This window comes from Hypanus sabinus, chromosome 7 (assembly GCF_030144855.1).
Source record: "Hypanus sabinus isolate sHypSab1 chromosome 7, sHypSab1.hap1, whole genome shotgun sequence".
Taxonomy (NCBI): domain Eukaryota; kingdom Metazoa; phylum Chordata; class Chondrichthyes; order Myliobatiformes; family Dasyatidae; genus Hypanus; species Hypanus sabinus.
This window is the reverse complement of record NC_082712.1, coordinates 82,100,462-82,126,993: the sequence shown is the minus strand read 5'-3', so window position 1 is coordinate 82,126,993 and position 26,532 is coordinate 82,100,462. Positions and strand designations below refer to the sequence as shown.

The window sequence follows — 26,532 nt, the reverse complement described above, 5'->3', positions numbered from 1 at the left end:
GATAACACTTTCTCTCTTCACAGATCCTGCATGACTTGCTGAGTATTCTTTTGATACTCTTTAAGCCGCCTACTGCTCCAGGAACATAGCTCTCCATACCCTTGCCATGTACCTATGCAAACTTCTTTTAAACATTGAAATCAAGCTTGCATATTGTTCCACACTCTCAATGCCCTGAGTGAAGAAATTTCTCTTCAGGTTTCCCTTAAACTTTCACCCTTAACCCATGACCTCTAGTCGTAGTCCCACATAACCTCAGAGGAAAAGGCCAGCTTGGGAAAAGGCCCATCAATACCTCTCACAATTTTGTGTACCTCTATCTAAACTCCCTTCAATCTTCTATGTTCCAAGGATTTTGTGCAAAGATAGTATGCAAGTTTCCTTAAATGTTTTAAACACTGATTAGAGGTACACACATAAAATGCTGGAGGATCTTAGCAGGCCAGGCAGCATCAATGGGGGGGGGGGGGGGGGAAATAAAAGTGTTACTTCGGATTTCTAGCATCTGTGGTCTTTTTCGTGTTAATGATTAGAGCTGTTGTATGGAGCAATGCAGAGCTGGAGAAACTCAGCAGCTCAGGCAATATCCAGAAAGGAAAAGACAGTTGACATTCTGGATCAAGATACTTCATCTGGAATGAAAGATAGACAGGAGATATCCAACAGAAAGAGTTGGTGGGAAGGGGTGAGGGCCAGAACTGGCTGGTGAGAGGTAGTGTCAGGTGAAGGTGGCTGACAAGTGGAAGCAAAGACCTGAAGATGAAGGACTATGATAAGAGAGGAAGGTGGACATGGAATAGAGGGAGGTAGGAAGCTGGGAGAGCAGATGGGAATACTGGGGGGTAGGGTAACTATTGGGAGGTGGGAGTCGATGATGGCAGACAGATAGGTACAAGTTAGATCATTTAACTCAGAATTAGGTGCCACACCACAAAGGACATCAGGCTGAACAACAACAAAAAATGACAACAACATTACCAGGAATCAGAGATTTGAACTATATGTGAAAAGACAATCAAGTAAGGTCATTATTGAAGCAGATAGTTGAGGGTAGAGGCATGTTCAGGGTTAAAGAAGGGTTCTGATAGAGTAGATAGGAAGAAATTGTTTCCTACAGGGAGGAGTCAGTAAACAGAGAACACAGATTTAAGATAATGGGGGGGGGGGGGGAGGGGAAGGCCAGGGAAGAGGGGAGTAATGTGCTGGAATGCAGTGCCCCTATGGGCATGAAAGTGATTTCAATAGTGTAATTCCAAAAAGAAATGGAACTCTTTATGAAAAATGCCACCTTTTAAGAGATATGGGGGAAATAGCAGAGGATTAGGGACTAATTGGATAATTGCAGGGGGCATAACATTGGCACAATAATTTCCTTTTTTGTCTGCAAGATTCACTAGTAACTCCAGTGCACTTTAAAATTCATTGCATTATGAACAATGCTCTTTTGGAATCTGTGTGCAAAGCAACCATAAATTTGCAAATATAAAGTGAAGATAACTTTCAGTGACAATGTCTGATCAGTCTGGTTCTTTTTCTAGGGCTGGAACTCAGCAGACATTGTGAAAGACTGCCACAGTATTTCAGGCAAATTTCTGTAATTTGGAACACAGCCACATGAACATTTGTTGACTTCTCAATTCCCTCATCTTTCTTAGAGATTAAATAAAACCAGGGCTTTAAAACAAAAACAATTGATAACTTGATTGATTTTGATAGATAAATTGGCACATAAAGCTATCACGTATGTAAGATTCTTAATGATGCGTCAAAACCTTGGAAAAACTTCAGAAATCAAAAGAAATCTGACACATAGCCAAAAGCATCAAGCATCAACAGTGTAGTGATCAGCTAGGAAATTCAACTGTTAAAAGTTACACTGAAAATGAACTGGGTGGGATCCTCTCTCTCTCTGTTGAATGCTATTTTAATTCACAGGGTTCCTCTCTCTTACCTTATTTTCATTCCATTAGTAATGATTGGGAACTTTAGTTGCATTGCAGGAGAAATAATGCCATCAAATTAAGAATAAGGAAAAAAATTCAATTTTGTAATTTTGAATATTATTCTTAATAATTTACAAGTGAGTGAATCAAGAGGTTTGAAAAGTTCTGGCTCCATTTGGCTTTAAGTACCAGTGTGACAGTCAGAAGCTTTATTGGATTAAATGAGCTGATCAATGGTCATGGGCACACACAAACATTCAGTCATATAATCATGCAGTATACTTCAAATTTAAAGTTAATTGATAATACTTTGTTTTATTATTGACTTAAATAATGCACAGTTTCAGGACCTTATGGCCCAATGAGCTTGCACTGTCCAAAAACACCCATGTGATCAATTAACCTATTAACTCGTCAGTCTTTGGGATGTACAAGGAAACTGGAGGACGCACAGGGAAGCCACGTAGACACAGGCAGAAAACACCATGTCCTTATAGACAGTGATGGAATTAAATCCAGGTTGCTGACAACAGCTTTACACTAACTGCGACAAAACGGTTGCGTAGTGGTTAGCACAATGACATACAGTACAGGCAGCCCAGATTCAATTTCTGCCACAGCCTGTAAGGAGTTTGCACGTTCTCCCTGTGACCCAAAGACATGCCAGTTACAGTTAATCGGTCATTGTGAATTGTCCTGTGATCAGGCTAAGGTTAAATTGGGGTTGCTGGGCAGCGCTGCTTGAAGGGTTTATTCTGCGCTGCATTGCAATAAATAAAGATTTTTTTTTATGTCCAATGCAAACTCTGCCTCTGCCCTTGCATTACTTTCTTAGATTTATTTTGTTTGAAGAGGAGGATCACTGCAAAAATTTGGTTTAAAAAAAACAAGAAAGATTTATAAAATGATAAACTACCCGCAGAATCTCTCGACAGATGTAAGCGATCCACTCTTCCTTCAGAGCATTTCCTTTTGTATTTTTGACCAGGTCTGTGACAGATCCAGCTCCACAGAATTCCATAACCAGCTACGAAACAGACACAACAGTAATGTTAATACATGCTCACCAACACAAGAATTTAAAAGAAAAAAGAGGTTCTGATGCTCAAAGCAACTGATGCCTCTGGACTTCCAAACAGTCAATTGACACCTCAGAGCAGCAAAAAGCAGCAACAATGATGCTGAACATTACAGAATGCTTTGCAGGTCACCACCTCCAAGAAGACCTCAACTTTGCTGGAGGGTTTGGAGGCTCGTGGGCATCAATGATCCAGAGAGCTATGTTGGCTGGAGTAAGGGCTTTATAATTTGGCTCCTGGTAGGATCACCCATGCTGAACAGGTCAAAGGGTCGAGGCCAGACTAAGAGTGGTCCACCGTTCCTCCAGGTTAGGTGGGGTACAGGGTGTTCATCTCAGGGCTAATAACACTGACTGGTAAAACAAAATGGTTACAGAAACAACAATGAAGAATCCTTCTACATCAGAGTGCGACAGTTTTCCTGAGTCTCCAGACCGAGATTAGTAAAATCTGAGAGGAAGCTACTAAAAGATGAAAGAAGCCCTGAACACCATCAGAGATGGAGAACCTTCAATGCTGCCCTAAGTGCTAGCAGTGTAGTGGGTGTGGATCTAGTAGGTCACCAGTGCTTAATCTTACTAATCTTACAGTTTCAAAGGTAAAATTTAATTCTGAAAAATACAGAAAATTTATTGACTATACCTTCAAAGCAATCACTATAAGTTAGACTATAAAGATGCCAGAATACTTCACCCAGGAAATCCCATTGCACCTAACCAGGTTAAAGTACAGAATTATAGGCACTGAACTCACATGCCTGAAACAAGCCAAGTGATTTACTGTATGTCAGGTGTGAATAATTCATCCATGTCATGTCTCAACCTATTAATTTTTTTTCCTACTATAGGTGTTTATCTTGTTGCCAAAATCAACGAGGACAAAAGCGGAAGGTGAGCAGGTGTTCAGTCCCATCTTCCTGTGTTTGACTGGTCTACCGCTCACTCATTGCTGCCGGCAAAAGGAGCAAGAGTCTTGGGTCTTTGGTAATGTTTGATTGGTGCAGTTTGTGGATTGGATTCATTTTTAAAGGACTCTGCAGTTGATGTTAGATGTTTCCTGGTTACACATTTTTAAGCATTTCTATATTGCTCTATTTTGGTTGGGGAGGACTGGCTTTGCAGCCTGCAGTCAATGAATAACAGTGCTAAACTGAACTGAACTGAACATTCCTCGGTGGGTTTACATTTACGATTCTATGTGGTATTCGCTCTTTTTTTAAAAACGCATTGGGTATTTGATGTTTTCTTTGGGTTGCATGGTGTTTCTTTGTTTTGTGGTTGTCTGCAGGAGGACGAATCTCAGGGTTGTATTCCACATGCTTACTTTCATAATAAATGTATGTTGAATTTTGAATGTGCATTCACTCAATTGCCATGTGAGAGAGTCAGACATTCTAATGTCGGGAAAAAAAAAATCAACTCAATACTGCAAACACCAGTGATCATTTAATACAGTGGCATGCAGAAGTTTGGGCACCCCCTGGTCAAAATTTCTGTCACTGTGAATAACTAAGCGACTAAAAGTTGACCTGATTTCCAAAAAGCTTGAAGTTAAAGATGACACGTTTCTTTAATACTTTAAGCAAGATTACTCTTTTATTTCCATCTTTTACAATTTCAAAACAAAAAAGGAAAAGGGCCCAATGCAAAAGTTTGGGCATCCTGCATGGTCAGTCCCATACTTAGTAACACCCCCTTTGGCAAGTATCACAGCTTGTAAATGCTCTCTGTAGCCAGCTAAGAGTTTTTCAATTCTTGCTTGGGGGATTTTTGCCCATTCTTCCTTGCAAAAGCCTTCTAGTTCTGTGACATTCTTGGGCCGTCTTGCATGCACTGCTTTTTTGAGGTCTATCCACAGATTTTTGATGATGTTTAGGTCAGGGGACTGTGAGGGCCATGACAAGACCTTCAGCTTGTGTCTCTTGAGGTGCCACTGGCTGCAACACAAGCTCAAAGCATGATCGATCCACCCCTGTGCTTAACAGTTGGAGAGGTGTTCTTTTCATGAAATTCTGCACCCTTTCATCAGTCCACAGGACTTATTTCCAAAATGCATCAGGCTTGTTTAGATGTTCCTTTGCAAACTTCTGAGGCTGAATTTTGTGGTGAGGACACAGGAAAGGTTTTCTTCTGAGGACTCTTCCATGAAGGTCATATTTGTGCAGGTGTTGCCGCACAGTAGAACAGTGCACCACCACTTCAGAGTCTGCTAAATCTTCCTTAAGGTCTTTTACAGTCAAATGGGGGTTTTGATTTGCCTTTCTGGCAATTCTATGAGCAGTTCTGTCAGAAAGCTTTCTTGGTCTTCCAGACCTCAACTTGACCTCCACCTTTCCTGTTAACTGCCATTTCTTAGTTACATTACGAACTGAGGAAATGGCTACCTGAAAACGTTTTGCTATTTTCTTATAGCCTTCTCCTGCTTTGTGGGCATCAATTATTTTCATTTTCAGAGTGCTTGGCAGTTGCTTAGAGGAGCCCATGGCTGCTGATTGTTGGGACAAGGTTTGAGGAGTTAGGGTATTTATAAAGCTTTGAAATTTGCATCACTTGGCCTTTCCTAACGATGACTGTGAACAAGCCATAGCCCTAACAAGCTAATTAAAGTCTGAGACCTTGGTAAAAGTTATGAGAGCTCAAATCTCTTGGGGTGCCCAAACTTTTACACGCTACTGTATACCTTTTAAGCCATTTGATGACCCAAGCCTAGTCTGCTATTCAATAAAATCACAACAGATTTTATAGCCAGCATATTCTCACTTTCCTATCTGACCCCAATAACCTATGATTTCCCTGTACACTAAGAATCTATCTCAGCCTAGACAAGGGTAGAAAATTGCAAAGTCATAACCCTCTGAAAGGGAACTATTACTGCAGCTTAGAGTTTTATATCCATACATAAGATTGCCTTTCTAAGTTTGAGTGTAGGGTAACATCTCAGAGGATCAACATTGGACCCAACATATCGATGTAGCTACAAAGAGAGCACAACAGTGGCTTCACAACTTTTGCATTTCTTCCTTTTGCAATAATTATTAACATGTCATTTGCCTTCCTAATGACTTGCTGCATCTGCACCCTTGCAGAAGGAGGCTCAGATCTTTCACGACAACAGAATACATTGTTATCACACCACCTGCTTTTGTGTTCTCCCTACCAAAGGAAATAACCTTACAATCTCCACATTATACTCCATCAGCCATTGCAACACATGCAAAATTGGCACCTTTATGTGAAAGGAATCATGAGGCTGTAATATATGAGACATTTTGCAAATACTTTACACTGTATATTGGGCACTTGGGTATTACTATCATCATTATGTGCCGTGTCGTATGATGTGGGCAACCATCTGTCTTTCTCTTCTTATTCTTTTCTCTATCCACACCATGATTGTACTTTGTTCTACAGAAGTGGCTTGGCGTTGCCTTTTTCTGGGCAGTGTCTTTACAAGACTGGTGACCCCAGCCATTATCAAGACTCTTCAGAATTTATCTGCCTGGTGTCTGTGGTTGCATGGCTTCACGTGACCCTGTTCAGAGTGGGGGTGGGGGGGGGGGGAGGCTAAGCAGGTGCTACAACTTGCCCAAGGGTGCCCTGCAAGCTAGAAGAGGGAAGACAATCCTTACACCTCCTTTGGTAGAGATACATCTCCAACCCACCACCCGCATGGGTATACACCCTGGATAGAATGCACTTAGTTTCACTATCATTAATATAGCGTGTAGAGACTCCAGCACCCATGATGGCCTCCACGAGTCATATGAAATTGATTCATTTATCTTTAATTGTTTTCTGTTGTGAAAATACCTTCGCTGCTTGCAATCAAAATTTCCAAAGCTTCTATTTAATCACCTAACCTTCTTGAGAGAGAGAAAATAAAAGCCCATTTGCCTTAACCTGACTGTTACAAACTGATTTCTTCACAACCGCATATGCATAACGATTCTAGAGATTTAAAAGAAATGAAAGTCTGAAACAGAAAGAGCAAACCTGCCAGAAATACACACCAGATCTAAATGTGGAAGGACTGATTCCCATGGCAGGGAGCACCCCTTTTGATGAGAGCTTATTGATCATCCTTACACCCTGCCAGTGAAGTGGAAGGAATGCATGTTACCAGAGTGCTAATTCTGCATGAACTATACCAGTAGTTAAGATGATTATTTTGATGAGCTGAGGAGCAAGCACTTGCAGAATCATGCTACAGATTACTACTTATCCCGGGGTAGCTATGAAGTGAGTTAATAAAGCGACCAAGAATTAATGGCTCTAACCACCAAGAATTATGATCAACTATTCCAGTAATGGCAAATAGCAGTTCTCACCCAGAGCTGGTCATCATGGCCTGGAGGGCTCTTCTTGATGAAAGCGCCATAATATGTTGCGATGTTTCTATGGTGAGAGTACTTCTTCAGCATGTTAATTTCCTGTTTAATCTCCTCTTCTTCATCCTGGATTTGAACAGAATTCAAAACTTTACACAATGATATTGAAAATACCGCAGAAGTATTGATATGCTGTAGTCTTAGAGACAATTCACTTTAGCAGAGTTTAGAACTTATCTGTGAAGCATTACTCGTTAACCAGTTTCAGAAAGTAATTTCCCCTGCCACCAGATTCCACCTTGCAGCACTAAGTCTGTAGACCAGGTATCAACTCTTCAAGTACAATGCAGTACTTTTTAAAAATGTGATGTATTTTTACCTTTATCATTCCTTTAGACAGCCACCTGGTTGAAAAGGGTTTCCCCTCATCTCCCCTTGAATCCTCAACTTGTTTTCAATACATGTTTCCTGCAGTTTGATGTCTTCAAAAGTATAATTGTGGAGAAAGCACGGCAGCACTTCTACTTCCTCAGGAGTCTGTGGAGATTCAGCATGACATCTACAACTTTGACAAACTTCTATAGATGTGTACTGGAGCGTGTATTGATTGGCTGCACCACAGCCCTGTATGGAAACGCCAAATGACTTTGAATGGAAAGTCCTACAAAAGGCAATGGATTTGGCCCAGTACAACACTGGAAAAGTCTTCGCCACCATTAACCATATCTACATGAAACAAAGTCACAGGAAAGCAACCTCCATCAGAGATCCCCACCACTCAGGCCGTGCTCTTTTCTTATTGCTGCCATCAGATGGAAGGTACAAGAGCCTCGGGACTTGCACCACCAGGTTCAGGAACAGTTATACCCCCCAACCATTAGGTTCTTGAACAAAAGGGGATAACTATATTCACCTGCCCATCCATTGAGATGTTTCCACAAATGGTGATCTCACTTTAAGGACCCTTTATATCATTTTCTCATGTTCTCATCTTTATTGCTATTTATTTATTTATATTTGCATTTGCACAGTTTGTTGCTTTCTGCTCTCTAGTTGATCTGTCATTGATCCTGTTATAGTGACTATTCTATACATAACCTGAATATACCTGCAAGAAAATGAATCTCAGGGTTGCACATGGTGACATAAATGTACTTTGATAATAAAATTTGCATAGAACTTTGAACTTATTCTCATAGGAAAATTTGAAAATACTCAGCAAGCCAGACTGCATCTGTGAGAACAGAAACATGTTGGTGTCTTCAAATTGAAACTTTTTTTCTTTCCACATAACAGTCTCCCCTGCTGAGCATTTCCAATTTTCCCTAGCTTTATTTTAGATTTCCAGCATTTGCAAATTTTTTGTTTTTCTTATTAAATGTACTTCAGTTTTATGCATCAAGTCTCTTCATATCCTCTATTCCCAAGAAAACATATCCAACTTCCCCAATGTTTTATTGTGAGTATACTTTACTCTAGATGTCAATCACTCAATCTCTACAACCTCACCAGTACAAGTTTCTTTCCTTGGATGAGTGCAGTACCGAAGTTGTAGCTAACTAGCGTTAATAGATCCTCCAAGAAAACCATAACCTTGTCACAGGGTTTTGGAGATTTGCATGCCTCCATGAGCTGGAGAGCTATACCGGCTGGAGTCAGAGCTTTATATGCTTTGGATCTTGGTGGTCAATGATGCCAAACAGGAACTAAGAATAGTCCACCAGTTCTTCAGGTTCAGGAGTTCAGCTCAGGGCTAACAACAGCGACAGAGATGGAGGTACTTAATTTATGCTCTAAAAGCAAGCAGTGTAACTGGCAAAATAATGTGTTTACAGTTGTTATATAATCTCCCGGCTCTTCTATTCTATGTTTTGGCTAATAAAGGGAAGTCTCAGATTTTCTTATCCACCATATCACCTACCACACTACCTCTAAGAATTGGCACATACGGTCCAAGACCCCTTTGTTGCTTCATGTTATTCAATATCCTTCCTTTTATCCAGGTGACTTAGCCTGGGTGGTTTTAAAATCTTAGAGGCGGGTCCACAGGGCAAGCAAGCGTTCAGAGCTGCCTAGTAGCCTCTTGTTTGCTGCTCCTGAGAGAAGGTCCTTGTGATCAAACGATCTTGCTTTCTGCCTCAATGCTGGTACAGGATGGTGCCAGATCAAGATTTAATCAACTTAGTTTATTGGACTGGACTTTGTATCTCACATTATGATGTGTTCTATTTCTGGTCACTCCTTTTTGAGTGAATTTTGAATCAGGGAGGCCTGCAGATAATAATGAACACTGAGCTAAACTAAAATATGCCTTTTGATTTGTGTTTTTATATTCTGTGTTTCCCTTTGTTTTGTTGTCGCTTGTGCGATTTGGTTTTTTTTGTATGGGAGAGTGGGGAGGGGGTTGATTTTCTTTGAAAGGGTTCCATTGGGTTTGTTTCATGGCTGTCTGTGGGGAAGATGAATCTTAGGGTTGTATACTGCATACATACTTTGAGAATAGCTGTACTTTGAATCCTTTATTGCATTCTCCTTTATGTGAATAAAATTCCATTTGCTCTTTATTTGTCCAACTCACCACTTCATTTATAGCATTTTTTAATCTCCAGTTTTCCACCTGTCTATAACGTGGCCAAAAGAATAGAAGCGAACTTTATTGTGATTGCTCAAGCCAATGAGATTGTGGTGCTATTTCAGTCCATGCAAAACAGATATTTACACATGTGGTACTGCTTTAAAAATTGCTTTTAGCATGTTTCTTTGCATCTAGGCTTAAGTTAATACAAAATGAAAGACACAGAGGACTTGGGAACCATCATTGTTTAGTCATTAAAAGAAATTAAATATTGTCTTTGCTTCCTGCTACAATGCCAGTTTGTGGATCCAATGTACCACTCTACTTCATTAAAAATAATCAGAGGCCAAAGGAAAATCAAATCAGTGTTTTTCATTTGCACTAATGTGCATAAGATTTTAAAACAACACAGGACAAGTTAGCTGGTTATATAAGACTTCACGGTCAACTTTAAAAATGGACATTTCATTCAATATATTTGTTCCCTGGTCACCCTTAACCGGGGAATACCCGGGTCAATCATCCACCCAGGATCTTGTTATGTGCAAATCAGTTACATGAAACAGTTCAACACAGGAACAGAGCCTTACCCCCATTATGTCTGCACCAACCAACACACCAAACTATCTACTGCCAGCCTGTTAAAGTGCCTATTTAAATGCCTCTTAAATGTAGCTATCTCTCTGCTTCCACCACCTTCCCTGGCAATGCAATCCAGGCATCTAACACTGGATATATAAAAAATGTCTTTAAACTTTCCCTCCCTCTCTCTCTAAACCTACATTCTCTAGTATTTAACATTTATTTATTTATTTATTGAGATACAGCATGAAATAGGCTGTGCTGGCCCCTTGAGTCATGCCGTCCAACAACCTCCCAAGTTAATGCCAGCCTAATCATAGTACTATTTACAATGACCAACTAACGTACTGCCTGGTACATCATGGGCTGTGGGAGGGAACCAGAGCACCTGTAGGAAAGCCAAGTTGTAATAAGGAGAATATACAAACTTCTTCCGGACAGTGGCAGGAAATAAACCAGTTGCAGGTACTGTAAAGTGTTGTGCTATCTACTACGGTACCGTGCTACCACATGGGAAAAAGATTGTCCACCGTATCCATATCTCCTAATTTTATATACCTCTATTAGGTCATCCCACAGTCTCCAGTGTTCTGCAGAATATAATCTATAGCTCATACACTCCAGTCCTGAAATCTTCTTGATGAGCCTCTGCATGTTCTCCACGACCTTCACACACTTTCTGTATGGTGCCAACCAGTAATGTGCACAATACTTAAAACATGGCCTACATAATATGTTATGCAATTGCACCATGAATTCACAACTTCGATACTCAATGATCCAATCAATGAAGCCAAGTACAAAGTGGACTTCCTTATCACCCAGGCTGTGAGAATGAATACCCTGTGACCATTATGGTCTCATCACTAGGACAGTGAGCTGCTTACTGTTTACCTGTGCTGCACATGACATGCATTTTGAACTGCATTTTATTGATTAAAATATTAACGATGGCAGGGTGGCACCTTGTGTTCTGTCCGGCTACCCTCAAGCCTGATGGCAGGAAAATCGATTCCTTCTACCAGGGAACAAATTCCGCCCTCCTTTCCTCCATTCCCCATTCTGACCTTTCACTTCTCTCCTCCTATCATTTCCCCGGATCCCCTCTTTTCCTTTCTCCTATGCTCCACTTTACTCTCCTATCAGGTTCTTTCTTCTCCAGCCCTTGATCTTTCCCACCCACTTACCTGGCTTCACCTATCACCTAGCCTCTTTTCCCTCCCCAACCTTTTTATTCTGGCATCTTCCCCTTCTTTTCCAGTCTCAGCCCAAAACTTTGATCATTTACTCTTTTCTATAGATGCTGCTTGATCAAGCTGAGATCCTTCAGCATTTTGTGTGAGTTGCTTTGGATTTCCAGCACCTGCAGAATTTCTCATGTTTGTATTTTATTAACTTATTTATGAAAATATTTGGTTTATGTGCTGTGTGATATACTTTGTGGGTACACAGTGATCTGGAGGAATACTGTTTTGTTTGGTTGTCTGTGTTGCCTTTTTCAGCAAGGTATGGACTTGCATCTCAAGAAACTTCTGTCAATGCCCTAGGAGATCCTGCAATTTACTGCACTTTCTTCTCTTGCACTTGACCTCCCAAAATGTTTGACTGGACTAAGCACTGCTATTTCTCTGCCCAAATTTCCAACTGATCTATATGCTTTGAAATCTTCCAAAGCAATGGTGACAGCTCTCATCAAAAGGGAATGACAGATTCAGATGCCCACAGTAATGAGATACCACAGATGCATCCCCAACCTTGTGAATGCTCCATATTTGTTAAATCTCTTAAAATCACCTTGAATTAATTTGTCAGGATTTTGTTTAAGTAAAAATTCAGATATTTAAACTCACTACTTTTAAGAGTCTGCAAACAATTTACAGGGGTTCCCAACTCTTTTTTTATGCCACAGACTTTCTACCGGGGGTTTGTGGTCCTGAGGGTGGGAAACCCTGGTTTAAGATCTATTTCTGCAATGTTTATATGGCATTAATTTTCACACCATAATAAAGCATTCATTTGCTATCAAGGCAGCAGAACACAGTTGTTTACACATCAAAATTCAAAATGGTAACAAGCACTTTAAAAATATGTACAAATATTATGTATGTTCTGAAAGCTGAGATGCACCTGTGCCATGGAGAGAATATCAAAAGTCCTCAGAACATGACAGAGTTGACCAAACAAGCTATCACCAACAGGGTATATGTCCCACTGGGGACAAAATGAAAGAAGATGTGCACACTGGGGTGGGGCAGTAACAGGCAGTCATAATACCCAAGTTCACAGAAGGATTACAGGACACAGGGATAACAATGAGGTCCACCAGAACAAATAAAAATTATGCCTCAGACTATATTCCACTTGTGTGTTGGGGAAGAAAGGTAGAATGGATAAATTTGGAAATTGCGGGCTTTACCCCCTTCTCCCATTAGGCAGAAGGTGCAAATGCTTGTGAGCATTCTCCACCAGACTCAAGGTCAGCTTCTGTCCTGCTGTTATCAGACACTTGAACAAGCTTGTTACAGGTTAGAGATGAACTCTTGATCGCTCAGTCTCCCTCACTGCAGCCCTTGTATTTTACCTACCTACAACTGCACTACGTTGATGTAATGTTGTACGGATTGATCTGCCTGGATGGTAAGCTTATCAGGGTGGCTTGTTACATGTGATAATAATAAAGCTACAGCAAATCACTATTGTTGAAAAATCCTTCAGAATCATATTAAAAAGTGACCAAATGGGTAAAGCTACCAAAAACCCACAAGAATTTGTGAAACAAACATTAAACAGACCACATCATCTCCCTTTAAAAATTTTAAGTAACATTGTTGTAAAGAGAATTCTGATACATTTCCAGAAAACATCTAAAAAGGTTCCATGCCAGAAATTTACAAGGGACAACACAAACTTGGTGATATACTGATTTGGCAGAGAATTTTTTAGGAAGCAATAAACAAGGATCTTTATTGAGCCTTCAGCTTTATACTGCATTTCCAGTGAAGCACCTTGTTTTGGCAATAACACCAAGTTAAGCAATGTAGGACAGGAGGTGAAAATTGCTATTTAACACCAAGAAAGTGAGTAAGCAAAACTGTCACAGATGGGAATTCAACATGGGACAATGAAAGTCATACAATCTGGACACATTACAAAAGGATCAGAGTACTATCTCAAAAAATGCTGGAGGAAATCAACAGGTCAGGCAGTGTATTTGGAAAAGTGCAAACTGTCGACATTTCGGGCTAAGACCCTTCTTCAGGACTGCCTGACCTGCTGAGTTGCTCCAGCATTTTGTGTTGTGTTGCTTTGGATTTCCAGCCTCTGCGGATTTTCTCACATTTAAAATATAATCTGAATTGAGGAGACTAAAAACTGCAGTAAAGCAAAGATCTATGTACAGACATCACTAAGGTGGCCATCAGATTCTGGCCATTAGAAACAGAAAGAAGTTATGCTAGTTATATAAAACTCTTGTGAGAATTATTTGAAAATTGTGTACAATTTTGGGCATGCGTCATGAGGAGGGTTAACAGGGCTTGTGCATTACCTCTGATCCATAATTCAATGTTTACAGGTCATTCTATTTAATCTCTGCTCAACAAAATGGAATATCGCACCCAGCTCTGGTCACTATTAGGAGTTATGGAGCATAGCAAATACGAATTTCAACAGCAGCCTACGACTGTTTACCCTGGAGCTGAGGAGTGACCTTAAAGATTCATATATCATAAAATCGGTGAAATGTCACAGTCATTTACTCCACAGTAGGGAATTGTTAATCTGAAGGAGACAGATGAACAATCAGGTTAGCTTTACTTACTGAAGGCAGACTGCAAATGTCACCTTGATTTTGGCACCAATGTAGCATGCCCAGACTTTCTAAACTGTACATCTTTGGGACTTGGGAGGAAACTGAAGCCATGAAGGAAAAGCACACATAGAGAGAATGTACAAACTCCATACAGTTCGGGGCAGGAAATGAACCCCATTCACTGGCTCTGAAGAGCATTATGCTAAAACTTCCACTACCATGTCAACACTACTGCATTGGTTTAAGATGAAGAGAAAGATTTAAAGGGAATCCGAGCGGCAAGTTTTCCATGCATTTGTGGCCAGCGCGTTGAATAAGTGTCAGAGAAAATGGGAAAGGCAGCTACAAATGCAATGCTTAATAAACACTTGGCCAAGAACAGGACTGTGCAAAAGTTTTAGGCACAAATGTATAGATAGGGTGCCTAAGATTTTTGCACAGTACTGTAGTAATTTTATGTATGGCATTGCACTGCTGCAAAAAAAAACAAATTTCATGACGCGAGTGATGATAAACCTGATTCTGACATGGGTCTCTGTTGTGGACTGAGAGTGGGAAGGGGGCAGAGAGAGGGGAGGGAGAGGGAAGCACAGGAGATGCATTCTGTAATGATCAATAACCAATTGTTTGGCATCAAATGATCTTGCTTGGTGTCTCAGGGCTGGGTGTGTCTGCACCCATGCCATCCCCCACCCCTGACACTCCTCTGCTACATGTTCCACACCCATCCCACAGCATTCCACCCTCATCAGTCCCACCATCTCTTGCCCCCACCAGATTTACAAACTCACTCTCTGCTCCATGTTGACAAATATAATACTGTGCAAATGTCTTAGGCACACTAGCTATAAGACTAAGACTTTTGCACAGTACTGGACATGGAAAGGAAAGGTTTAGAGCAAGAGTTCCCAAACTGGAGTCCATGGGCCCCTCTGTTAATGACAGAGGTCCGTGACATAAAAAGGGTTGGGAACTCCTGGTTTAGAGAGACATAGGTGATACAGAGGCAAATGAGGCAAGCTTAGATAGCCAAGTTGGTTCTCATGAGTCATAGAGCCCCTATGGCCCATCTCATCCATGCCAAATCATTCAAACTGCCCACTCCCATCGATCTGCACTGGGACCATGGCCTTCCAGACCCCTACCATCCACGTATCTATCAAACTTATATGTTGAAATCGAGCTTGCATGGATCACTTGTGTTGGCATCTTGTTCCGCACTCTCATGTCCCTCTGACTGAGGACGCTTCCCCTCTTGTTCCCCTTTCACTTTCCATCTTTCACTCTTAACCTATGACCTCTAGTTTTAGTCCTACCAACCTCAGTGGAAAAAAAATCCTCATTACCCTATCTATACCCCCCATAATTTTGTATAACTCTATCAATTCTCCCTGCAATATTCTAAGCTCCAAGGAATAAAGTCCTAATCAATTCAATCTTTCTTTAAAACTCAGGTGCTCATGACCCAGCAACATCCTGGTAAATTTTCTCTGTACTTCTTCAACTTTGTTTACAACTTCCCAGAAGGTAGGTGAACAAAATGGCACACGTTGAGGATGGGCTGGGCAGAAGAGCTGTTTCTATGCTGTATATGAAATAGATTAAAGGAGAAGACCTCTCTGCAGCAGACTGTGGGCTATCGAGGAAACAGGGATTTTAAAAGTTAACACTTTAGATTTACACTTAGAATGCTTTGACTCCTTCAGCATGATGGTATGCAGATCACAGAAAACCAAGGCTAATGAAGGTCAGGTTTGTTTAGTAAAGGAAAATAAAAGACCAAATTATTGAGTACAAATCAATGGCTCTATTCAAAAAAAGTTTTTATTTTAAAAATGGCCAAGTAAAGGCTACGGGGAATTTCCTGAGAATGTTATGTTATAATTGGCATACTGGTAACTGAAGCCCTGCAAACAGAGGGTGAAGAATTTATTTCCAGTCTCAAATCCATTTTTTTTTCAGATGCATTTCTGGTTCTGATGCAAATTTTCATACCAGCTAACAGCAAGTGCTTTTTAAAAAAAAAATAAAATCTCTGTGAACAGTCATTTCTACCCATTGAGGAGCTCATATTGTACTCTGCAAATGGCAAACAGGCACATTTTTGTGGGTGTTAATCAGAGACTAGAATCCTGTTTGCCATCTTTTTAAAAAAAAAACAAACATAACCGTCAATCCACAGAAAGGGTCAAGTTCACTTGCCAGAGAATTCCAGGTGTAATTTGTATTTTAAATTTCATTTTAAAATGTCTATTTCTGTCAGAATGTCTGGCTTTTTCCACTGACAGGTGTGGGACTACAATCAGAGGTCATGGATTAAGGGTAAAAGGGGAACATGATGGAAATCTCTTCACTCAGAGGGTGGTGGGAGTGTAGAACAAGCTGCCATCACAAATGGTGGTGCATCCGAGCTCCACTTTAAATTTTAAGATAAGTTTAGATAGGTAGGGATCTGGGGGACCCCAGTGCAGATTGATGGGAGTAGGCCATTTAAATGGATTTGGTATGGACTGGATGGACCTAAGGACTGTGCTGTACTTTTCTGTGACTCTAAGTCTACATATGCACAGCATAATTTTGTTATTTAGAACACAGAACATAGTAATCTATAGTATATTACAGGTCTTTTAGCCCACAGTGTTGTGCAGACCATGTAACCCACTCTAGAAATTGCCTAGAATTTCCTTATCTATTTCTCCAAGCTCCATGTACCTAGCTAAGAGTCTTTTAAAAGAGCCTTTACCACCATCACTAGCAATGCATTCCACACACCTACCACTCTCTGTGTGGAAAAACTTACCTCTGACATCACCCTTGTACTTACTTCCAAGTACCTTAAAACTATGCCCCCTTCTGTTAGCCATTTCAGCCCCGGGGAAAAGCCTCTGGCTATCTGTATGATTAATGCCTGTCATCATCATATACACATCTATCAGGTCACCTCTCACCTTCTATTGCTTCAAGGAAAAAAGGCCAAGTTCACTCAATCTATTCTCATAAGTCATACTCTCCAATCCAGACAACCACCTTTAAATCTCCTCTGCACTCTCTCACATCCTTTCTGTAATGAGGTGACCAGAACTGAACACTGTACTCCACACAGGTCTAATGTCTTATGTAGCTGTAACATTACCTCACAACTCTTGAGCTCAATCCCACAGTTGATGAAGGCGATCACACCATAAGCCTTCTTAACAATACTGTCAATCTGCACAGCAGCTGAGTGTCCAATGGACACGGACTCCAAGATCTCTCTGATCCTCCACTCTATCAGGAGTCTTACTATTAATATTATATTGTCTTCCAATTTGACCTACCAAAATGATAATCACACTTCCTCAATGAGGTCATTTACAAAAATCACAAAGAGGAGGGGTTCCAGAACAGATCCCTGTGGAACACCACTTGGTCACTGTCCTCCATGCAGAATACGAACCATCTACAACCATCCTTTGCCTTCTGTGGGCAAGACAATATTGGATACACAAAGCAAAGTCTCCTTAGATCCCAAGTGAACTTTGAATGAGGAACCTTATCAAATGCCTTACTAAAATCCATATACACTACATCTACTGCTTTACCTTCAATGTGCTTTGTTACATTCTCAAGTAATTCAATCAGACTCATAAAGCATGACCTGCCATTGACAAAGCCATGCTGTCTATCCCTAATCAGATTATGTCTCTCCAAATTCTCATAAATTCTGCCTCTCAGGATCTTATCAACAGCTGAAGTATGACTCAGTGGTCTATAATTTCCTGGGTTATCTCTACTCCCTTTCTTGAAAAAAGCCACAACATTTGCAACCTTCCAATCCTCTGGTACTTCTCCAGTCCTTATTGATGCAAAGATCATTATCAGCAATCTACTCCCTCGCTTCCCACAGTAACCTGGGGTCTACCTGGTTTGGTTTATCAGATTTGAAGGTTATAGGTTCAACACCCAGTCCAGACTGGAGGAATAATCCCAGGATTTCTTTATTTTAATAACTTCCAAGCTTCTATGTCATACTTAAATATTTTCTAAATAAGTTGTATTGATATTTTAATGGAAATTTAAGTAGAAAGTTCTCATCATGCTCAACTTTCAGAAATACTATTCCTAATACTAGGCAGTAACTACAATAATCAAAGGCTTTCCATACCTCTGTAACATCCATAACTTTGATGGCAGCAAGCTGCCCTGTTTTGACATGGCGGCCCTGGATGAAGGAGAGAGAAAAAAAAAACATCAGCATTTCTATTAATGGATTATCAACTTAGAATAACCAAGTTGTACATTATACTGGGTGGGGGGGAAAAAGGAGCAACTTTTCAATCTCAGATCTATTTGGAATGTGGTCACGGTCTAAAGAAACCATTTACATCCTCATAATACATAAATCCTCATAAATACTACATCCAATACGAATTAATGCATGGATATGCTGCAAAATAATTACAAATACAAAATGCTCAGCAGCTAATGAGTTAAAAAAAAATTGAGATGCAGCACAGAGTAGACCTTTCCGGCCTTACAAGCTGCGTTGCCCAGCAATCTCCCAATTTAACCCTAGCTTAATCACAGGACAATTTACAATGATCAATTAAACTACCAACCGGTATGTCTTTGAACTGGGAGGAAATCAGACCACCCGGAGGAAACCCTCATAGTCACGGGGAGAACATATAAACTCCTTACAAATAGCAGCGAGAATTGAACCCGGGTTGCCTGCACTGTAGAGCATTGTGCTAACTACTGCGCTAGTCAGCTGAAGATGGTGTCGGACTTGCACAGGACTTTAAGCTGCCAGCCTTTTACACAAGAAACCATGAAGAAACTGTGAACCACAGCAAATTTTATAAAAGCAGGCTGATTTCTCCCAGAAATAGCTGTGATTATTACACAACTTCATCATAATCACTTTAGGCCACACACTCTCCAGAGATATTACCCAATTATCGCCACTCATGCAATGAACAGCAATAAGCAGGTGGAAAATAATTGCATTCTATTTTGAGCACACATGTGCATAAGGATGTAGACATTGGATGATTGGAGGAATGTGTAAATTTGGTAATTTAGCCAGCTTTGCTCACGCTGCTTTATCTTATCTGAAAACAGTAATTCTGGCAAATCAGTCCAATAAAGCCCACATTATCATTTGGAATATAGTTTTGCAGCTGTAGTAATAGATGAGGGACACATGAACATGAAAGTGCATCTTTTACAGGAGTACGTATAGTTTCCACAGTAAAACCGTCTCTTTTGCTGCCCACGTGGAATAGCGTCATATCTGTTGCATATAATTTTACCACTGATTTTAATTTTTTCCAAAGCAAGCTAATTGGCACAAAAGACAAATCTCTATTCAAATACAGAACACACGAAGAAAGAATTCTCTCTTCCTCTCCCCCCCTTCCTTCTAACCAGAATCAACAACCCTCAACAGTAGACTCATTTGTAGAGCCTACGCTATTGGATTGGACCCATACTTCATTGGATCACTGCCATGTTTCCCCTTCAGATAAGCCAAAGCTCAGAAATGTACAGTGGGTGGAAGAGAAGCCATCATTAAGTAGCAAGATTGTCTTTCAAAATGCTGAAGATTATGCTAGGGAGGACCATGAGAAGATCTCATTAGGTATTAAGGCAGGCAATCTGCCTGGTATGGTGGTAGAGGCTTACTATAAAGACATTTGGATAGGCTCATGGATGTGAGGAAGATGGAGGGATATGGACATGGTGTGGGTAGAAGTGAGTAGTGTTTGGGTGTTTTTGATTAGCTTTTTAAGCTGGTTCAGCACAATATTGTGGGCCGAATGGCCTGTTCCTGTGCTGTCCTGCTCTATGTTCTATCAGCATAATCAACTCAACAGATGCTGACAAAGAGAAAAACCTTGGAAATCTCAGATTTTTTTGGAAACTGCAAAGGATATGCCAGAGAGTGAGGTGGCCAATAATAATTAATGCCAAAAGTAAGACAAAAGTCACAAGTTTTTCCATTTCAAAGTAAATTTTATTATCAAAGTACATATGTCACCAATTACAACCATTTTCCTGTGGACACACCCAGCATATCAATAGAATAGTAATCTAAGTAATAGAACAGGATTAATGAGTTCAGAAGACAAGAAACTGCAAATGTAAATACAAATAAATAGCAATAAACAACAAGAACATGAGATAGTGAAATAAAGAGTCCTTGAAAGTGAGATAATTGGTTGTGGGAACATCTCAATGATAGGGCATATGAGTGTAGTTTTATTCAAGAGCCTGATGGTTGAGTGGTAGTAACAGTAACAGTTCTTGAATGTAAAGGTGTGAAAAACTCTTAAGAAATATAGTAAATAGGATTTCATACATAAAAATGTTTGTTGTGTTAAGTTTCCTGATGAATAACCTGGAGATGTGGACAAACAACTCAGTTGATGACAGCTCTGGAATCACCTCAAAACAGGGGGGGGGGGGGCTGACTATACACAAGTATATTTCATGTGGTTGCATTTTTACTGATATTCTATATGGGCTTGTGTATTGTATGCCTGAGGACTGGGACTCTAGTCATGGCGTTGCCTGAAGTGGGGGTTGGTGTGGCATTCAGGCTGGATGAGACAGGATCTGTTGTGGGGACTATAGATCGATTATGCTAATTTTTTTTTACTTGTATTGAGTGACTGTGATATTATTTATGCTTCTATCTTGCGTGTGCTTTGTGCTGCGTGTGACTGTTGGTACTATGTTTTGCACCTGACCCTGGAGTAACACTATCTCATTTGGCTGTGTTCATGAGTATTCATATACGGTTGAACAATAATGAAACTTAAATTGAAACAAACAGCTGTTCCAGTAAATCTCACAGTGACCTGCTCCCAAGTTCTGAGGGATTTGTGCGCTAATTGGGTGAGGGATCTCAGACATCAAGCAATACACATACATAGCTCGAACAACGTACCAGACAACTGAGTCACAATTTCTACGTGCAGTCTTCCATTGGCAGAACTGACACACCAGGGTACACAAGCAACAAAATTAGAAACTTGCAGCATTTAATCCTGACCCCCTGAAGATACATAGTCAGAGACTGTCATAGTCAGACACTTATCATCTACCATAAGTATGCACTTCCCTGTGCATCATGCCACGTTTTGGGAACACCATCACTGACCAAATTTGGCAAGTCTTTAAGTCCACCACTGCCAGACAGAGGCCGTGGTAAGCAATAAGACAACCAAAGGATAAACCTGATCACACACATCTCACCATTTTATCTGTGCACATTGCCACTGCAATTGTGTGTGTATTGACTGCAATGGCAGAAGTAATGACATACAGATTTTTTGTATGCAATGCCTGGTCTTCACTTTAGAAAATTCTCTGTCAGATTAGTCAGCTGAAATTTTGGCACCCATAAGGAAATGGGCCATCAACAGAAATGATTACCATCGCTATTCACAACCCCGAAATGATATTTCATTCAGTATACACTTACTATCTATCAAGTTGTTCAATGCTGGTTCAATGAATGCACAAGGCAAACTGGGAAAGGCATCAGATGTACCTACAAATTAGATGCCAATTCAATACAGATCTAGTGCAGAACGAGCTTCCTTCAGCAGTTTATAAGGTGGCCATTGAGTGCATGTTTGCAGTCTTCTGCTCAAAGTTTGATGTGCTGTGCCTTCCGAGATGCTCTTCTGCACACCACCGTTGTAACACGTGGTTATTTGAGTACCCGTTACCTTCCTGTTAGCTTGAACCTGTTTGGCCATTCTCCTCCAACCTTTCTCATTGCTCACAAAACTGCTACGGACTGAATGTTTTTAGCTTTTCGCACCATTCTCTGTAAATTGTGTTGGGTGTGAAAATACAGGAGACCGGAAGTTTCTGAGATACTCAAAGCACCCAGTCTGGTATCAACAATCATTCCACGGTCAAGTCACTTAAATCCCATTTCTTTCCCATTCTGATGTCTGAACAACAATTAAACCTCCTGACCATGTCAGCAGGCTTTTATGCATTGAGCTTCTGCCACATGATTGGCTGATTAGATATTTGCATGATCAAGGTGCACAGGAGCACCTAATAAAGTGGCTACTGAGTGAATATGCAAACTAGCAAAAACAGCATGCAGAGGTAAGTAATCCCACTTAAGAGTTCAAAGCTTTGCATATCTCACTGTGAATGATGGCTGATAATTAAACACTCAGCAGGTGAAGACGAATCCAAGATGATCTTCATCCAAAATTTTGGCCGGGCTCAGCATGAAAGTGCTGAACAGAAAGCTTGAGTATATCCACATCAAGGACCCAACCACCTAGGCATGCTCTCTTCTTGCAGCTGCCATCGGGGTGGTGATGGGGCTGGTGTGCTCCATTGGGGGGGAAGGTGGCACAGCATCCAGGATGCAGTTGGTGCAACCACCTCCCCCACTGCCCCTCCCTGAGGGTTTGATGCCGCAGGTTTTGGACTCATAGTATCGCATAGTTATGATACTATTTGTGCTGTGTGAGGTGGTTGATTGACAATTAAATTTGAATTCAATTGGAGGCACAGGACCTTAGGTCCCAGACCACCAGGCTCAGGAACAGTTTCTACCCTTCAACCATCTGGCTGCTGAAACACTGGTTAAATTCATTCACCTCAATACTAAACTGATTCCGCAACCTATGGACTAATTTTCAGGGACTCTACAAATCATGTTCTCAGTATTATTTATCTACTTGGTTTTATTTTTGTATTTGCAGTTTGTCTTCTTTTTGAGTGGCAGAATGGAGATACATCTCTACCGAAGGAGGTGTAAAGCACTCCTTCCTTCCGCTGGCCTTCAGGTCACCCTTGGACAAGGTGTAGTACCTGCTTAGCATCCCCACTCCTCTGAACCAGGGTCACGGGAAGCCATGGAAGCAGGGGGTGGATGGTCATATGAACAGCTGGTGCATATTACAAGCCCTGGTTATGCGGCCACTGATGCCAGACAGACGATGTCTGAAGAATATTGATAATGACTAGAGGTCACCCATCTTGTAAAGACATTGGCCAGAAGGCAGCAACGGCAAACCACTTCTGCAGAAAAACATGCCAAGAAGAAATGAGGTCATGAGACCATGATAGCCCACACATAATGAGGATGATGTCTTCATTTACACATTGGTTGTTTGCCAGTCTTTCTTTAGTGTGTATTTATATTGATTCTATCTCATTTTTGTTCCACTGTGTATGCCTGCAAGAAAATTAATTGCATGGTAGTATATGGTGACAAAAACTGTACGTTATTTGATAAAAAAATTTACTTTGAACTGTGCTCAGCCAGAAGTGCTGAATGGATGAGGCCCAGCCCTGTCATGGGATTTCCAACAATAACAAAAGCCAGCTGGATTCTCTCCAGTTAAGAGCACTGGACAAGGCAAAGATAATGAGGCCAGATAATATCCAAGCTATGGAAGCTCCCCTAGCCACTAGCGTCCATTAGGCAATGTGTAAGACAGTCCAGTTAGTGGCTATGGAATGGTGCTAACGGGGACAGTTGACAGCTTCACACTCCTGAGTGCAAATATAATTTGCCCTGGTCCATCAATGAGGATGGTGTGCCAAGAGTACACACCCTTACTATGTATACAGGCAGTCTCCGGGTTACGTACAAGTTCCATTCCTGGGTCCATCTTTAAGTCGGATTTGTATGTAAGTTGGAACAAGTACATCCAGTATTATTTAGCGTCAGTCAAACGTTTGTCTAAGCATATAGTGTATATTTTACCTTTCTATGCATATAAAACACTTAAGAAACATAAGTATTCAAATAATTAAACCACTGCGTTGCTTAGTAATAAATGTAGCTTTCATCGGGGCACGGCCTTTCACATGCTCCATTATTCTCACTTTATCTGTTATCCTTTAAAATTGTTCCGATCGTTGACTGACTGTAGCCGAACACTTTTCCAATGACCGATGGTGTTTCACCTCTTTCCAAACGCTTTATTATTTCCACTTTATTTTCAATCGCGATCGCTTCCCGTCAATGGGACAGAAACACTGCAGACAGCGTGTCCTGACCTGCGCCAGCCCCCAAGGCCCACTGGGTCCTAAGGGCCACAGCACTGAATTCTCGGTACTACACTGCACAACACTGAGACAGGTTAAATGGGACAAGTGGGGGCTGTGCTGGGTTTGGGTATTTAATCCTCCACAATATTCCGCGCGGGAATTTAAAGTGGAGGTGGCAGTATTTTTTTTCACGAGGTCCAGTTGCGAGCTCGACATCAACCTAGCACGGATGATAGGGGGAGGAGTGACTGGATTGACATCAACCCGGCACGGCAGCGGTCTGTCACTAAATCGAACTCGGGATAGGATAATCTGTTCTCAAGCTCAGCGCAGATTTCACTGCGCCACCAGCTGACCGGAACGGGGGGGGGGGGGGGGCAGGATCAGGGTGAATCTTACTAAGAACAATTTAAGCCAAATACAAAGTTAAACACTCAACATAGTGTCAACGGCAACTACTTAAAATGGTGGACGGTGTCGCGATCTGACTTAAAATGGCAGACGGTGTTCTCCTTCCTTGGTTTGTAAGTACAAGTTGTCTGTAAGTCGAATGTTTTTAACTTGGGGACTGCCTGTACTTCTACTTCCTCAGAATGCCAAGAAAAGTTGACATGTCTCTGATGACTCTCACCAGCTTAAAAACAAGTGCACCATAGAAAGCATCCTGTTCAGACGCTTCATGGCTTGGTATGGCAACTGTGCTGCAAGAGAAATGGCAGAATTGTGAATGCAGCCCAGTCCTTCACACAAACCAGCCTCCCCTCCCCTCGAATTGACCATGTGCACCTCCTGTTGCTTTGGGAAAGCAGCCGGCATGAACGAGAATCACTCCCACCCTTATCATTCTCTCGTCATCCCTCTGCCATCGGACAGACAACTTCTATAGCCCACGTTATTAGATTCATGAAAGGACCTCTCATGTGTTTAAAGATGAACTCATGATTTTCCAGTCTTCTCAGCATGCACTGTGCTTTCCGTAACTTTAATACTATATTCTTCATTGCTTGTCCTTTTAACAACATATATATAGCAGAGAGTATATTGACGGGCTGCATCACAGTCTGGTATGGAAACACTGATGCCCTTGAATGGAAAATCCTACTAGGAGTAGTGGATTTGACTTGTTTCATCATGGGTAAAATCCTCCCAAACATTGAGCACATCTACATGAACACTGTCACAGGAAAGCAGCATCCAACGTCAGGGCCCACCACCTCTCAGGACATGCTCTCTTCTTGCTGCTGCCACCAGAAAGAAGGTACAAGAGCCTCACACCACCAGGTTCAGGAATGGCTACTACCCCTCAATTTCACTCACCTCATCACTGTAATGCTCCCACAACCTATGGACTACTTTCAAAGACTCTTCAACTCAAGTTATCCATATTTATTGCTTGTTTGTTTATTATTTCTATTTGTATTTGTTGAGTTTGATGCCTTCTGCACTCTGGTTGAATGTCCTAGTTAGGCATTCTTTCATTGATTCAGTTTTGGTTATTATTCTATAGATTTATTGAGTATGCCCACAAGAAAATGAATCTCAGGGTTATATATGGTGACCATGTATGAACTAATAAAATTTACTTCGAACTTTGAAATAAAAATGTTTCACTGTATATGGTATATGTGACACATTTAAACTAATTCTACTTCCAAACTGCTCAGTTGTGTCTTGTCCACAAAAAGCAGAACTAATTCCAAAGCAATTAATCACTTAACCCATCTGCTCTCAAACAAGATGTCATAATAGCACGACGACGCACGACTTACTCACCTAACAAGCCTAACTGGACCAAGACCAGTCCGATTCACACCTCACTGCAACCTTGAATCTAATATGAGCCACAGCGGATGTGAGTGACTGGCCCAATGATTAATGCAATATTTGACCAAGGTAGGCTTCTAGTTGCTTTGGTAAAACTGAAGTCAACATGCGTCAAAGGAGAAGATTGCTGTGCAAAGGAAATGACTGTGGTTGTTGGAGGTCTTTCATCCCAGCCACAAGATAGCACCATAGGAAGCTCTTCGGGAAGGGTTCTTCAACTTGAGCTGCTTATGATTGCATACTGTTCAATTTCTTACAAAGCTCCTCAGCAAAGAAAGATATCCCCAAACATGAGCTGATAAATAGCAAGTGACATCATAAAACTACAACAGGGGTAATGGCCATTTCAAACAAGAGTCTAAATTTGA

At 41.0% G+C, this 26,532-nt stretch overlaps 1 protein-coding gene across 2 annotated transcripts in view; it reads right to left on the bottom strand.

Moving 5' to 3' along the window:
* Positions 1 to 26,532, bottom strand: part of LOC132396903 (misshapen-like kinase 1) — a 326,920-nt gene that overhangs the window by 153,229 nt on the left and 147,159 nt on the right. For both annotated transcript variants that reach the window (XM_059974976.1, XM_059974977.1), the window contains exons 3-5: positions 18,462 to 18,518; positions 7,350 to 7,475; positions 2,860 to 2,970 (exon numbers count right to left, since the gene is read on the bottom strand). In XM_059974976.1, coding sequence (XP_059830959.1) covers positions 2,860 to 2,970; positions 7,350 to 7,475; positions 18,462 to 18,518 — 294 coding nt within the window. The remainder of the gene's footprint in view (positions 1 to 2,859; positions 2,971 to 7,349; positions 7,476 to 18,461; positions 18,519 to 26,532) is intronic.